The sequence below is a fragment of the Pleurodeles waltl genome, chromosome 4_2 (genome assembly GCF_031143425.1).
Source record: "Pleurodeles waltl isolate 20211129_DDA chromosome 4_2, aPleWal1.hap1.20221129, whole genome shotgun sequence".
NCBI lineage: Eukaryota > Metazoa > Chordata > Amphibia > Caudata > Salamandridae > Pleurodeles > Pleurodeles waltl.
Window position 1 is genome coordinate 1044157094 of NC_090443.1, and position 14385 is coordinate 1044171478.

The 14385-nt window shown below is 45.6% G+C and overlaps 1 protein-coding gene across 2 annotated transcripts in view; it reads left to right on the forward strand.

Annotated features, from left to right (window-relative positions):
- The window catches only part of LOC138293697 (transmembrane protein 176B-like), a 68065-nt gene that overhangs the window by 22504 nt on the left and 31176 nt on the right, over positions 1-14385 (forward strand). For both annotated transcript variants that reach the window (XM_069233021.1, XM_069233020.1), the window contains exon 2: positions 11619-11837. In XM_069233021.1, the coding sequence (XP_069089122.1) occupies positions 11619-11837 (219 nt within the window). The remainder of the gene's footprint in view (positions 1-11618; positions 11838-14385) is intronic.

A 14385-nucleotide genomic window follows, 5' to 3' on the forward strand; every position in this document is an offset into this window, starting at 1 on the left:
AGAACTCATTTCCACTCCACCAAATATTCCCCCTCTTGTTCACAAAGTCTCACACGATCATCTCATTCTCTTGAGAGAAGAGGTACAATCCCTTCGTCTCAAAGGAGCTATAGAAATAGTTCCCCTGTCTCAACAAGGGTTAGGAGTATATTCCCTATACTTCCTTATACCAAAGAAAGACGGCTCATTAAGACCAATTCGGGATCTCAGACCTCTCAACCTTTGCATACTTTCAGAGCATTTCCATATGGTCACTCTGCAAGATGTTATTCCCTCTTACAGAAAGGTGATTTCATGACAGCCTTAGATCTCAAAGATGCTTATTTTCACATTCCCATACATCCAGGACATCGCAAATACCTCAGATTTGTCATTGCGGGAAAACACTATCAATTCAAGGTTTTACCATTCAGGGTAACAAGCGCTCCCAGAGTATTCACAAAATGTCTGGCAGTAGTTGCTGCATTCCTCAGAAGACAACATATTCATGTCTTCCCATACTTGGATGATTGTCTCATCAAGGCAAATACCATCCAACAATGTCAGAATCATACTTCATACACAATAAATCTTCTACACACTCTGGGATTTACAATCAACTCTCTCAGATCCCATCATCAAACCCTCACAGATACAGCCATATCTGGGAGCAATTCTAGAAAAGCCATCCTTACTCATGCCAGACTACACATGTGTCCCTTACAGCAGTGTCTATTTCGTCAGTGCTCTCAGTCATAGGGTCATCTCCAGGATCTAGTGTTGTTGGACCTCCAGACTCACAGCTCTCTGCAACGGTGGAATCCCATCAATCTCTCCAAAGGGCGGCCCTTTCAAGACCCTGTGCCTCCGATCACTCTCACTACAGATGCATCACAGATAGGTTGGGAGGCTCATCTCAACAACCTTACAATACAAGGAAGGTGGGATCCCATTCAACAAACTTATCACATCAACTACTTGGAGTTACTAGCAGTCTTTGTAGCGCTCAAAGCATTTCTGCCACAACTCTCCCACAAAGTGGTTCTAGTCCATACAGACAACATGACAACCATTTATTATCTGCAGAAACGGGGGGAATACACTCGTCTCAATTGTCCCTTCTTGCTCAGACAGTTTGGAAATGAGTAATTCACCATCACATTCAATTACTGGCAGAATATCTCCCAGGAATGGACAATCAGTTTGCAGACCTTCTAAGCAGGATACAGCAACAAGTCCACAAATGGGAACTTCACCCACAAGTAGTTCACCAATACTTTCACCTGTGGGGAATACCAAAAATAGACCTCTTCGCCGCTGCAGAAAATTCAAAATGCCAAAACTATTCGTCCAGATACCCACACCCTCAGTCCAAGGGCAATGCTCTATGGGTAAATTGGTCAGGGATATTTGCTTAAACTTTTCCGCCTCTTCCACTCATTCAATTTTTGGTACGTCAATTGAAACAGACATCGCTCACCAAAATCCTTGTGGCTCCCACATGGGCACGTCAACCTTGGTACACAACATTGTTGGACCTGTCTGTGGATTCCCATCGCAAACTCCCTAAAAGGCCAGACCTTCTGACTCAAAACCGAGGTCAAATCAGACATCCAGATCCTAAAACACACAATCTTGCGAAATGGCTCCTGAAGTCATAGAGTTTGGATATTTACAACTTCCCTCTCAATGTATGAATATTCTGAGGGAGGCACGTACACCTACAACTAGACAGTGTTATGCTGAAAAATGGAAATGTTTTGTATACTACTGTCAACCTAAAGACATTGAGCCACTCAAAGCATTAGTACAAGACATTGTTTGTTACCTGCTGCATTTACAAAAGGCAACTATAGCATAATCATCTATTAGACTTCATTTAGCAGCTATAGCTGCTTACCTCTAAAACAGACAACATACTTCTTTGTTCAGAATTCCTGTAATAAAAGCATTACTGTAAGGCCTTAAAAGGGTTATTCCACCCAGGGTTCCTCCAGCTCCAGCATAGAATCTTAATGTTGTCCTTACTAGACTCATGGGTCCACCGTTTGAACCCATGCACTCCTGCTCTTTGCCATTTCTTTCATGGAAAGTTGCCTTTTTGGTGGTTATCCCTTCCCTAAGATGTGTAAGTGAAATACAAGCTTTCACTTTAGAAGAACCTTTTTTCCAAGTACATAAAGACAGAGTAGTCCTTAGGACAAACCCTAAATTACTCCGAAAAGTAGATTCACCATTTCACATTAACCAATCAGTTGAGTTACTGTTTTTTTCTCACAGCCAGACACAGTTGCTGGAAGAGCTCTACACACACTAGATGTTAAAAGAGCTCTTATATATTACATTGATAGGACTTACCTCATCCGCCTGCAGGAAAACAATCTAACAAAGGACTTGATGCCCATGCACAGTATCACCGAAAGAAGCAGTCACTCGATCTCTTGACTCGAAAAGATTCTCCAAACAAAACAACCTGCAACACTACGAACCCAACACTCTATGGTGGACTTATGCAAAACATGTGAATCCACAGCGCTACATGCCACAAACAGATGCCTATTGGGTAAGTAACCATTTTCTTCCTAACTATAACGTCCCTGTAACATTAATTTGTTTCATTGTGTTTCTATGTTTTTTTAACATAAAGTATTTGTAATTACTATACATTAATCCAACCACCGCCACACATGGCCTTTGGCAACAAATAAGCAACCATTTCATGCCACGCAATGGCCAAAGGGCGTGCGTTGCATGGAGTTTGGAGCTCAAAGGTGGCAACATTAAATATATATGTTGGAAAGTGACCCTTTTGGCATGGTTACCCCTCCACTTTTTGCCTGATATTGATGCTGACTTGACTGAGAGTATGCTAGGATCCTGCTAACCAGGCCCCAACACCTGTGTTCTTTCCCTAAAACTGTACCATTGTATCCACAATTGGCACACCCCTGGCACACAGATAAAACCCTTGTAAAAGGTACTAGTGGTTCCAAGGGTCCTGTGACCAGAGAGGGTCCCTAAGGGCTGCAGCATGTACTGTGCCACACTAACGGACCCCTCACCAAACACATGCACACTACCATTGCAGCTTGTGTGTGGTGGTGGGGAGAAAAAGGTGAAGTCAACATGGCATCCCTCCCAGGGTGCCATGCCCACCAACCACTGCCTGAGGCATAGGTATGTCACCCCTCTAGCAGGCCTTACAGCCCTAAGGCAGGGTGCACTATAATACAGGTGAGGGCAGAGCTGCATGAGCAATGTGACCCCCCTCTCTAGGCTGCTTTTGGCCCCGCAGACCCCATTCCCCAGGGCCTGGCCACGTCCTCCTAAGTCCATTCTTAGATATTGTAAGTGCAGTGTGGCCATATTAAGTACATGGGCTGAGAGTTTGTCATCACAACTCCACAGCTCGATGATGGCTTCCCTGAAGGCTGGGACGTTTGGTATCAAACTTCTCAGTACAATAAACCCACACAGATGCTGTGTTGGATTTATTGTACAATGCACCCAGAGGGCATCTTAGAGATGTCCCCTGTATTTTAACCAACTCTTTAGTGTAAGGCTAACCAGTCTGTGCTAGCCGGCCACTAAAAGACAGGTTTCCGATTTCATGGGGTGAGAACCTATGTGCTCTCTGAGGCCAGAAACAAAGCCTGCTCTGAGTGGAGGTGCTTCACACCTCCCCCCAACAGGAACTGTAACACTTGGCGGTGAGCCTCAAAGACTCTGGCCCCCTGTTTCAGTGCCCCATGGCACTCCAGCTAGTGGAGGTGCCCGCCCCCCCTGGAAAAAGCCCCACTTTTGATGGCAAGTCCGAAAAATTAGTTAAAACAGGGAGGAGTGTCCACTCCAGCTAGGACCACCCCTAAGGTGCCCAGAGCTGAAGTGACCCCCTCCCTGCAGAATCCTCCATCTTGGTCTGGAGGACAGGGACCAATAAGGTTAGAACTCTGGACACCGGAAGGGTATATACAGAGCCAGCTTCCTACGATATATATTTAGGGGGGCCGTATGGGCCGCGGGAACCACCACCTTCAGGATGACATTTATTAAATGTAAGAGAGGGCCGCATGGACATCCCCACCCCGGCCCCAGGGACCACCACTTCCCCAGGGCTATATTTATTACATTTAAGGGGAGCTTGCAGCCGAGCCCTGATGCTAACCCCTTCTAACCACCCAACCCCACGCCACTCACAGCCTTTGGCCATGTGTGGTGGGAGATGGCCACAGGGCCTAGCCTGTAGCCAGCCCCCTATAACTACGCCTACCCCCTATAACTATAGTAACCTCCTATAACCACACCAATCCAGCACCACACATGGCCTTCAGCCATGCGCGGCAGGGGTTTGCCGCAATCAACCCCCTTTAAGCTCCAAACCCTGCACCATGCACAGCCTTTGGCCATGCACAGAGGGGGTGTTGGCCCTAGGGCCTACCTGCGTGTAGGGGGGCACGCGAGGCAGTCTCCTCTGGGCCCTGAGGACCCCCAACTCCCAGGGCCTACATTTATTGAATGTAACGGGGGTCCGCTTGAACCCCCCCAGGCCCCACCACCTCCCTGGGGCTACAATTATTAAATGTAAGGGGGGGGTCTGCGCAGACCCCACCTCCCCGGGGATACATTGATTAAATATAAGGAGGGAGGTGCGCGAACCCCGGGTCCCCAGACCACCACCTCCCCAGGGCAAAATTCTTAATTTAAAATGGGAGGGGGGCATGCGGCCCCCCTCTCTATGCTGCTTTTTGCCCCGGGGACCCCAGGGCCTGGCCACGTCCTCCTTAGTGCCCTGGCCCCACCCAGTGTAGCTAACAGCTCCCACCGAGCAAAAGCAAACAAAGTCAGCTTTCTGCAAGAGAGAGCTGTCAAACAGCTCTCCCATGCAGAAAGTGGAGTTTTTGTCTGTCTTACCTGCATTCAAGTATGTGTGCGGGGAAGACAGATGAAAACATTGCCCCTGAAAGCAAGAAGCTGCTATTAAAAGCAGGGAGCAATGCCGGCTCCCACAGGACATGGGGAGCCAGATAGGACCTCAGGGACCTTCTGGCTCCCCCCACGGTCCTGTCACTCTTTCTCTCTATCTCTTCCTCTCTCTCTCTTCCATCCCAAAATGGGGTGGAAGAGAGAGCGAGAGAGATAGTAATTGCAATGGTCTCTCCATGCAATGATTTCAGAGAACAAGGACTCACCTGTGATATAATGGTTAAGGTCACAGACCCTTACACTGAAAGTTGAGCGTTCTAGTCCAGGTGTGTCTGTGGTCACTTTCCTACTTTCATTTATTTTCAATCTTGAAAAGTTTAAGGTTCATAATAAAAGGTGATCTCACTCTTTTTAATTGACAGATACATTTTTGTTTTCAATTTGTCAAGAAATATCTCATTCTAAGAATATCATTCACCAAAGCATAAAAATTGTCTCTCGCTCCCCCTCTCACTCTCTTTCTCTCTCACTTTCTCTTTTTCAATCTCTTTCACCCACGCACCCACCCAGAAACTCACACACCCACTCACAAACCCACTCACTCTCATACACCCACTCACAGGCCCACTGAAACCCTTATGCACCCACTTCCAGACCCACACAGAAACTGATGCACCCACTAAGACACTGACGCACCCACTCTCGCATCCAGATACGCTCACAGCCACTCTTACCTCCAGAGACGTCCTCTCACATCTATTCTCACACCCAGAGAGACAGGCTGTGGCCAACTCCCACCACGCACGCCAAAGGGCTGTGCGCAGCGTTGGATTGGGTGGTTGGCTGCAAGGTCTGGCTGCAGGCTAGGTCCTGTGGCTTATCGCCGCTGTGCATGCCCAATGCCCGTGCGTGGTGGTGTTTGGATTAACATATAGTAATGAAAATTACTTTAGGTTACAAAAAACATAGAAATTCACTGAAAAAAAAACAAAGGTTACAGGGACATTATAGTTGGGAAATAGAATTAAAAAAACATAGCAATTCACTTAAACCAAAGGTTACAGGGACTTTATAGTTGGGCTCACATTTTAAACGTATCAAACCATAGAAATTCACCAGCTATATTTGCAGTTATTTTGAGTATCTCTAACTCATGCCCTAAGGTAACTATAACACGCATCCTTGCTATGCACTGCTAATTACCGCACAAATTACAGCATTTATGACATCTTTGATAACATAATTGATAATGTCACTGTAACTTCTGCAGTAAAATTATTGATCAGATAACTGTGCATGGCGGGGGTGCGAGTTATAGTAACTTGAGATAACTCTAACTGTAACTGTTGAATTTCTATGGTGTGGTACGTTTAAAATGTGAGCCTAACTATAATAAATCACAAAGTATAGCCATAAACACATAGGGCACAGTACACCTGTGCTCCTAATAAACCTTCTGTGGTCATCAGGCACCAAATTGTGGGGCACAGAAGCACCTGCGCACTTACTACCTGTAATGCGGTAATCCAGGCAAGTTCCTAGTGGCAACTGGAGGGCTCAGTCGAGGTTTCATCCCATAATGCCAACATCAGATCTACTGTCCCCAAGGTATGTCTCAAAGGAGGGGGCACAAGCTGTAGAATTGCACAGGAAGACTTTGCTTGGTCACCCGCGTTCAGCGTACCAAAATGCAGCTGCCCAAAAACTGAGTTGTCAGTGAAGGAGGGCGTGTTGGCTCCACAAGGACGTTTGAGGTCTGATCTCTCGCTCCCTGCACTCACAAACAGGACATGACAGTACCTTTAGCATCAGAGCCTCCTGTGAAGGAGCACAGGATGGCAGTACTTCCCCAAGTGGCCCCCACAGTACCATGTTCCTAGCAAGTGGAGCACACTGTCACTGGGGTGACCCTCCACCACGGCCTTCAGAAGCGGTGTCCTCTCCTCAGTAGCACAGCTCGCGAGCCTTGTCCACTGTGTCTCTTGAGGTGGCGGGCCTCACTAGAGGGTTTTTGACACCCGGGTGGCAAAATTGGTAGGCAGGTAGACGTTGCGGTCCGGTTGCTGGGGTTCCGCACTTGAGAATCTCCTTCAGACCCACTAAGACAGGGCTCCGGTTGTCCCTGAGACCATGCCTGGCCACCACCCCAGGGCTTCCCTCAGCGCTGAGGCACGAAAATCCAAGTGGGTCTCTTGAAAGAAACCGCGCTCAACACATGCTGGTTTTTGGAAGTTCAAGGGGCGCTACACACGTGGTGACCCCCTGGAAACTGGGGACACTATGCAGCGTTCAACACGAGCTAAGAGAGGCAAGGAGTCCTCAATCAAAGCTCCCTCCAGCAGTCAGCAGGCCAGCACAACAAAGCAGGTAGTCCAAATGGTGTTTCCTCCTGGCAATGTGCAGATTGTAAAACCCGCAGCATCTGGTTACATGTCCCACGCAGTGTCTGATTAGATGGGGTCAGAGTCCCAGTACTTATATTCAAAAATGCCTTTGATGTAGGGGGTGACTTCAAAAGAACCCTCAGAAGTGTATAACAATCCCTTTCAGCCCAGCCCTGGCTCCAGGCAATCAGTAGGGGATAAATCAGACCTTTGTGCGAGGGCAGGACATAGCCTATACAAATGTAAGTGTGAACCACCTTTCCCTCTTCCTGCCCAGGAAGACTATCAGTATACAGATGAATGCAGGATGTATCCCCGGTCACACCCAGCGCTTCCTGTGTTGTGGCTGTCTGGAGAGAATGCACAAAGTGTAGCTGTCACCCAGGCCAGACGTGTACTGAAGGCAGGCTGCTAAGCACACAGAGTTATAAGCACAGAGAAATGCCAACTTTCTGGAAGTGGCAGTTCTAAAATACTAAAGTGAAATCCAACTTCACCAGTAAGTAGGATTTATCATTGCCATTCGTAACATACCAAACATGACAAAGCTACTCCTTTCAGATCAGCAATTACCACTGAAAAGGGCATAAGGGAATTCCCAATTCTAACCTTTGAGAGAAGCAGGCCTCACAGAAGTGAAAAACAGAATAGGTTGTTTGTCATGACTAGGACACGCAAAACATAAAAGTACATACCCTACTTTTTACTTACACAGCACCCTGCTCATAGGGATACTTAGGGCCTACTTTAGGGGTGACCTATGTGCACTAAAAGGTGAGTTTAAGGCTTGGCAAGTAGTTTTAAATGCCAAGTCAGGGTGGCAGTAAACCGCACACAAAGTCACTGCAGTGGCAGGCCTGAGACATGGTTAAGGGCCTAATTCTGTTTGTGCACAATCAGTGCTGCAGGCCCACTAGTAACATTTAATTTACAGGCCCTGGGTATATGGTATACCACTTTACACCGGACTTACAAGTAAATCAAGTATGTCAAACAAGTATAAACCAATTATACCATCTTTAGAGGTGACAGCACACGTACTTTAGCACTGATTAGCAGTGGTAAACTGCCCAGAGTCCTAATGCCAACAAAAAGAAGGTCAGAACAATAGGAGGAGAAAGGCAAAACTTTTGGGGTAACCCTGCAAAAAGGACCAGGTCCAACAATAACAATCCCACATCTTGCTTCCATTATTCTGCATATAAGCATTCTAATAGTCACAAATTGTTAATTTTTGCAAGTGTCTATATGTTTTTGTCTCTAAATCAGTCAGTAATGCAAGCAGAGGTTATATCTCACTGTTTTTGGGTCTCGCCTAAGGTAGCATATATGTTGTCTCTTGCAAGAATGTTTTTGTTATCTTGTGGTGGGCTTAGAGGCTGCCCATTGTTCACAATTGGTTGGCTTCATTATCACTAATTTGCTTGATTCATATTTGTTAGCTTCTATAGGCTTTCCTTCTTCGTTTTGTATTGAACATGGATAAGTTACCGTGTCCTTCACTGGCTTGCCTTTTTCATGTGCTACTATTTTCCTTTTGTTTAAAATGCTACAAGACTGCATGTGTTTTTCAGCTGCCTCGTTCATGTACTTCTTCCCCTCCATGTTCCTTCACCATTGACCTCACCTACCATTGTCCTTATGTAATTCAGCCCCTCCTGCCCCCTGTTGTTGTCCATGTGAGATCCCTGTCTCTTACCAGTCCCTCCCCTACTCGCATCCTTCTCTCAAGGTCTCCTTCTCTCTGTTGCCTAGTCCCAAAGTGGTACTGGGTTAGGGGACAAGGCAACACTTGGGCGAGAAGGACGCGGGTGGAGGGGAGAGGATGGGCAAGAGATGATGGGGAGCACACACCTAAAAATAATAAAAAAGCTCTGACATGGGCAGCGATAAAACCTGTTTTTGTCAAGCTGCAGAGCTGGGCTGCTGTACAGCATGACTACAACGCCTTGCCAAAGGCTACAGCTCTCGTAGACTAGGCCTATTGGCTTTACTAACCCTTGTCCTCAGAGTGCTGACTCTAACACTAAATGCCCTGCATTAGTGCACCATGTCTACAATTTTAAATAGCCTGAGGGTTTGAGCTGCAGGGATTGTGTCTACTTGCTCAGCGAACAAAATAAACATGGGCACTTGTTGTCCTTGGCCCAACACAATATGTCCTGGGTTTTGGGCCATAGGAATTCTACCAGATTGACGAAGGAAGATTTTGTGCTGTACATAGGTTGTTGTATGATTTACAGATAACTATTATGAGGAGTTGAGTGGTTGTTTATCCCAGAGAGGGTATTGAGGTAAATAATTTGGAGGAAATGACCAATTCAATTTGAGACGATTATAGACTTGTACATGGTATTTCCTTGTGAACTTCGGGTCCATGAGGAGCCATAATTATGTGTTGGGGGAGATGCAGAGTTGCAGTAATTTCTCAGCTTGGAAGGATTAGAGGAGTTATGTGTGACTGTCAATTGGAAATCTCTAGAGAAAAGTTGATTGTAATAGTTGGTCAGTCGTGTAATTAAGAGAATCCTAAGTAAAGTTTTTTGCTGCCACAGGGCCGGTAGAAGATTATTTGCCTCAAATGTTTAGTTATTGTGATTGTAATCTCCTCAGTAAGGTATTAAGTTGTGTTGATCAGTTTGCATGCAAGGAGCTTTTGTTGATAAGGGCAACCTCCTCCCCTTCCACTCTCACCATCATGAGAGGACATGATTTTTCTGAAGTTTGGGCTCAATGAGCTCTTATTTTTGAGGTGTCTAGCACCACAATAAGACAGACACAGGCTCCCCACACAAACTGGGGATCTCCAGACAACATGGACTCGCAATGACCTTGACATACAATTATAACAACTAGACCTTCCCAACTATAAGATATGCCTTACCTCTCAGTATTAAAGGTACCTTCTGCCACTCTGCACCTGAAGACCCACCTGGCTGAGTAGACTGTGTACTCTAACAATATTTCCCCACATATCACACACATTGTAATACCTACCAAGTTGTTCTGACTTTCCTCCCTGTCTAGATCTGAAAGAATCTGTGTCACCATACGATATCTTACACCAACTTAATACCGGATCCCTCATGTACAGGACAGACATATCCTACATAAAAGGAGTTTTGGGAACTTTCCGTGCAGCTGAAGGGCACAGATACAAGCTATACCAGCCCGCTTAGCTAACTGTTCAGTACTTTCCAGCCAGACTTACAAAGACTTCAGAGATCTGCCACACATTGCAGGTCCCCGGAACACTCTAACACATAGTCTATCCTGCAGGTTCCCAACAGTCACCTAATCTGAGCACCAGCATCCTGTAATGTCAGTGATGGAAAAAGGAAGAAGATAACTCAATGCATCCCAGAAAATCTCCTTACTTGACATCTCATGTACCAGTCTATCCAAGCAAATCTCTGATTCCCACGCGCTACTTTTCCACATCGGTCACGTCTCGGATCAATAAAATCAGAATGGAGGACCTCTTGCCAATGTAAGCATAGTAAATCTGATTGAAAACAAAAGAAAAAATTACTAACAAGATAAAGTGACCCGCAGAACTAATCAAAGCGGCCACAAACTATAAAAATGTTTGTCTGTCACTCACACTTCCTCGTCCACCACACTGCTTCCCATGTCCTCCTAGAGTAAGGAATGTGACAAGAGAGTGACTGAGTAGGGAATGGAGGATTACTCAACAGTGATCTCCCTTGCACAGAATCTTTCTCTTCCTTCTAAAAGTCTTGCATCCTTGCTGTCCCTCTATGGGTATTCATGGTTGTTCTTATTCGTTACTGGGAAAGCTCACTGAAGGAACTTTTTGTTTCCTTTTATTTTGCCGGTAGGCTCTTAAATATTTTATTTCAATACAGCAGCAGAGAGGAGAGCTGTATCACCCTCGTAGATATGAACTGAGACTATGAAGTGACGAGTTGTATTAACTGGAGAGAACTTGATCAGAAGGTAAACTAGCTTTGTCCTCCAGCACATACTAGTCATAGAGAGGTGTCTTAAAGTAGGTGGCTTTTACAAATGTAAACAGAATTTTTGATATTTACCTACTCGCATATGACAACTTTTGAGACAAAGTAGGGAGAGATTTAAAGAAGAAAATGGGAAATTAATTTCCACTTTTACTTTCCTTGTAGTGAAGGCAATTTTAAGCAGAGGAAGAGTGAAATTTACATAATTTTTAGCTTTAAAAAATCAGGAGTCTTCAGCCTCCTGGGGGGTATTGGCATGTTCTTTTGATCAGATGGAGAATGTGCAGATTGTTTGGTTTGTAGTTTAGGGTTGGCACTGCAGGCTTCACTGATTCTTCTCTCCTCCTTCCAGGTGGGCACCATGTCTTCCAGCATCCTCCGCGTCAATGGGGTCGAAGTGACGAGCGAGGCCTCCAAGCCGACTGTCATTAACATCAACATTAACCAGCCCTCGGCTGTGGCCTCTATACTGGAGTCTGCCAAGACAGCATGGAAGGGATGGAAGTCTATCCCTCAGGATGCTGGCAAAGCCCCTGCCACCTCTGTCAGAGGAGAGCAGAAGGTGTTGGGGGTGCGTGAGTAAATAGATTGGACTTGTGCTCTTCTTTGTGGCCAAGGAAAGGTTGAGGGTGGAAGAGGTACGAGTTATTCTTCTATGCAGTTGCAGCCTGGCGCTTGTTGGTACCAGAACGGGTGGTGGACTGGCATGATATTTGTGGTTTGGAGATATCTTGGTATTTTGGAATGCCAGGGTGGTATGTAACCTGGCATGATTGTGTTGTCTATGAAGCCAAGTCTCAGACTTTATGCACCTCCGTGCTGGCACAAATAGCTGACTGGCGTAAGCCTTTCCCCTCATATAGAGAGAAGGGTATGCATAGCATTGGGGTTGCTCTAGAGAAAGCAAACAGGGACAAGGAAGGCTTCGATGAAGGAGATGTGGATTGGGGGATGGAGTAGTTGAAAAGGTGGGGCTATGGGCATGGAAGACAGATTTGAAAGACAAGGTGTATTAAGAGGATCAGAGTTGAGGGTTTAAAAGCAATTGTTTGGCTTGTGGTAGAGATAGCGGGAACAGAGTGGTTTGGAGAGTCGTGAAAGGGTACAAGTGTTATTGTTGTGTTACGAGAGAGAGTGGGGTGAACGAAGAAAGTGGACAGAGGAACAGTTTGTGGACCCACATGTTTTCTTCAGGTTGGGTCTATTGTCGAGATCCAAGGTCTACTGTAGAGTTTGATGAAGGTGAGCATCCCAAGAGTAGAGTGTTTGTGAGTGAGGTTAGTTCTTCTGTTTTGGAAAGAGGGAAGGAAGAGCTTGCGTGTGGGGGAGTGGTGGTTGAGGCGAAGGCAGGCTTATGGGGAAAAAAGTGGTGGATGGCCATTTTGAGAGGGGTGCAGCTACATAATGGTCTTCATATGCGACTTGTTCATGGTGCACTGGGGGCGGGGGTCAGGTAACACTCACTCATGTCTGTTGCTAAAAGACCTGATCAGGAGAGTATGTTACTATTAAGAGCCCACCCTATGGTTTCGAAAGTACCATTCGAGGAAACAACCAACGCAGATGTGTAACAATCTATTGCAACTACCTGACGGGTTAGAGTCATCAATGGAAGATACAAATAACTGAATGAAGATTCAATTAAATTCCTATGTAAAACAACAGTTTGGCCATAAAAATGAGGCAGCAAGACACCAAAAAAAAGACTACCTGGAGACTATTGAGAACAAAAGAGTATGCCCATTTTGGATGAAACAACTGAAACAGAGCAGTATAAATACTCTGTTTGGTCAACCTTAGACTGTCAAGAGTACAATCTAATCCAGTATTATAATAACAGGCATTTTTCAGAGTACGTATCTCTGCAGCTCAGGTTTGCAAACCAAGAAGCAGAAAACCATTTGATATAATGATGTAAGGAATTCACTCAGATATTTCAACTGTGTAACCGGGAAGAACACAAGGTGACCCTGAAATGCAGAAATACAAGTCTGAAATCCACCTATGAGAGCAAGTGTGAAATATAAAGAGGCAAATAAACAACTTTGGTAAAGTAATGGAAAGTACTCAAAAAAGAAAGGTGAGAAAACGAGTGACCATCAAACAGAAGGAGGCAAGACTGTAGGATGCTGCCTAAGGATACATAGCAATAAGTGTGGTCATCTAAGGAACCCACTGGGGAGTGGCAAGAAGCGTGATGGAAGACTAACAGAGAGACGTAGAAACCTGTGAAGTAAATAGAGGAATGGGTCAGTGAAGACAAGGATGCAACAAAGAGTTTTGAGGTTATGGGTTTATCCAAGAGCTACAGAAGGCCCAACCCATGGCAACAACAAAAACGTCACCTATAGCAGTCAAATTGGGTGTAACACAGGAAGCAACCTTACAAATTGGTACCCGGAACTGTGGAGTGCACGTGTGTGGAACTCAAAAGCTTAGGTGCCAAAGTAATTTATCTGGCGCATCAAGGAGCAAAGTCGCAGCTAAACCTTTGCATACACCAGAGATATAAAAAATGCATCACTGGCCACTCCTTCAAACCCTCTGCTGTTAAACACTGGAAATCACAGCATCCTTTTCCTTGCAACCTCACCAACCATCTTAATTTTAGGAAATAGCAGAAGACCTGGTCTAAACACTGGCAAGACATTCCATGGGTTTTTCTCCAGGTGATCAGTAGATGTTTAGGAATCCTTTGATAGATGGATCTAGCAGTCTGTATCACCTGCAGTATTCTGAACTTACAACCTGGGACAGGGACTATCACTTGGCCAAGAAATGAAGAAAGCACTGGCAGTCCCGGATGAAAGCATTGTCAGTCCAGGATGAAAGCATTGTCAGTCCAGGATGAAAGCATTGGCAGTCCAGGATGAAAGCACTGTCAGTCTAAGATGAAAGCCTTGTCAGTCTAAGATGAAAGCACTGTCAGTCTAAGATGAAAGCACTGTCAGTCTAAGATGAAAGCACTGTCAGTCCAAGATGAAAGCACTGTCAGTCCAAGATGAAAGCACTGTCAGTCCAAGATGAAAGCACTGTCAGTCCAAGATGAAAGCGTTGGCAGTCCAAGATGAAAGCACTGGCAGTCCAGGATGAAAGCATTGGCAGTCCAGGATGAAAGC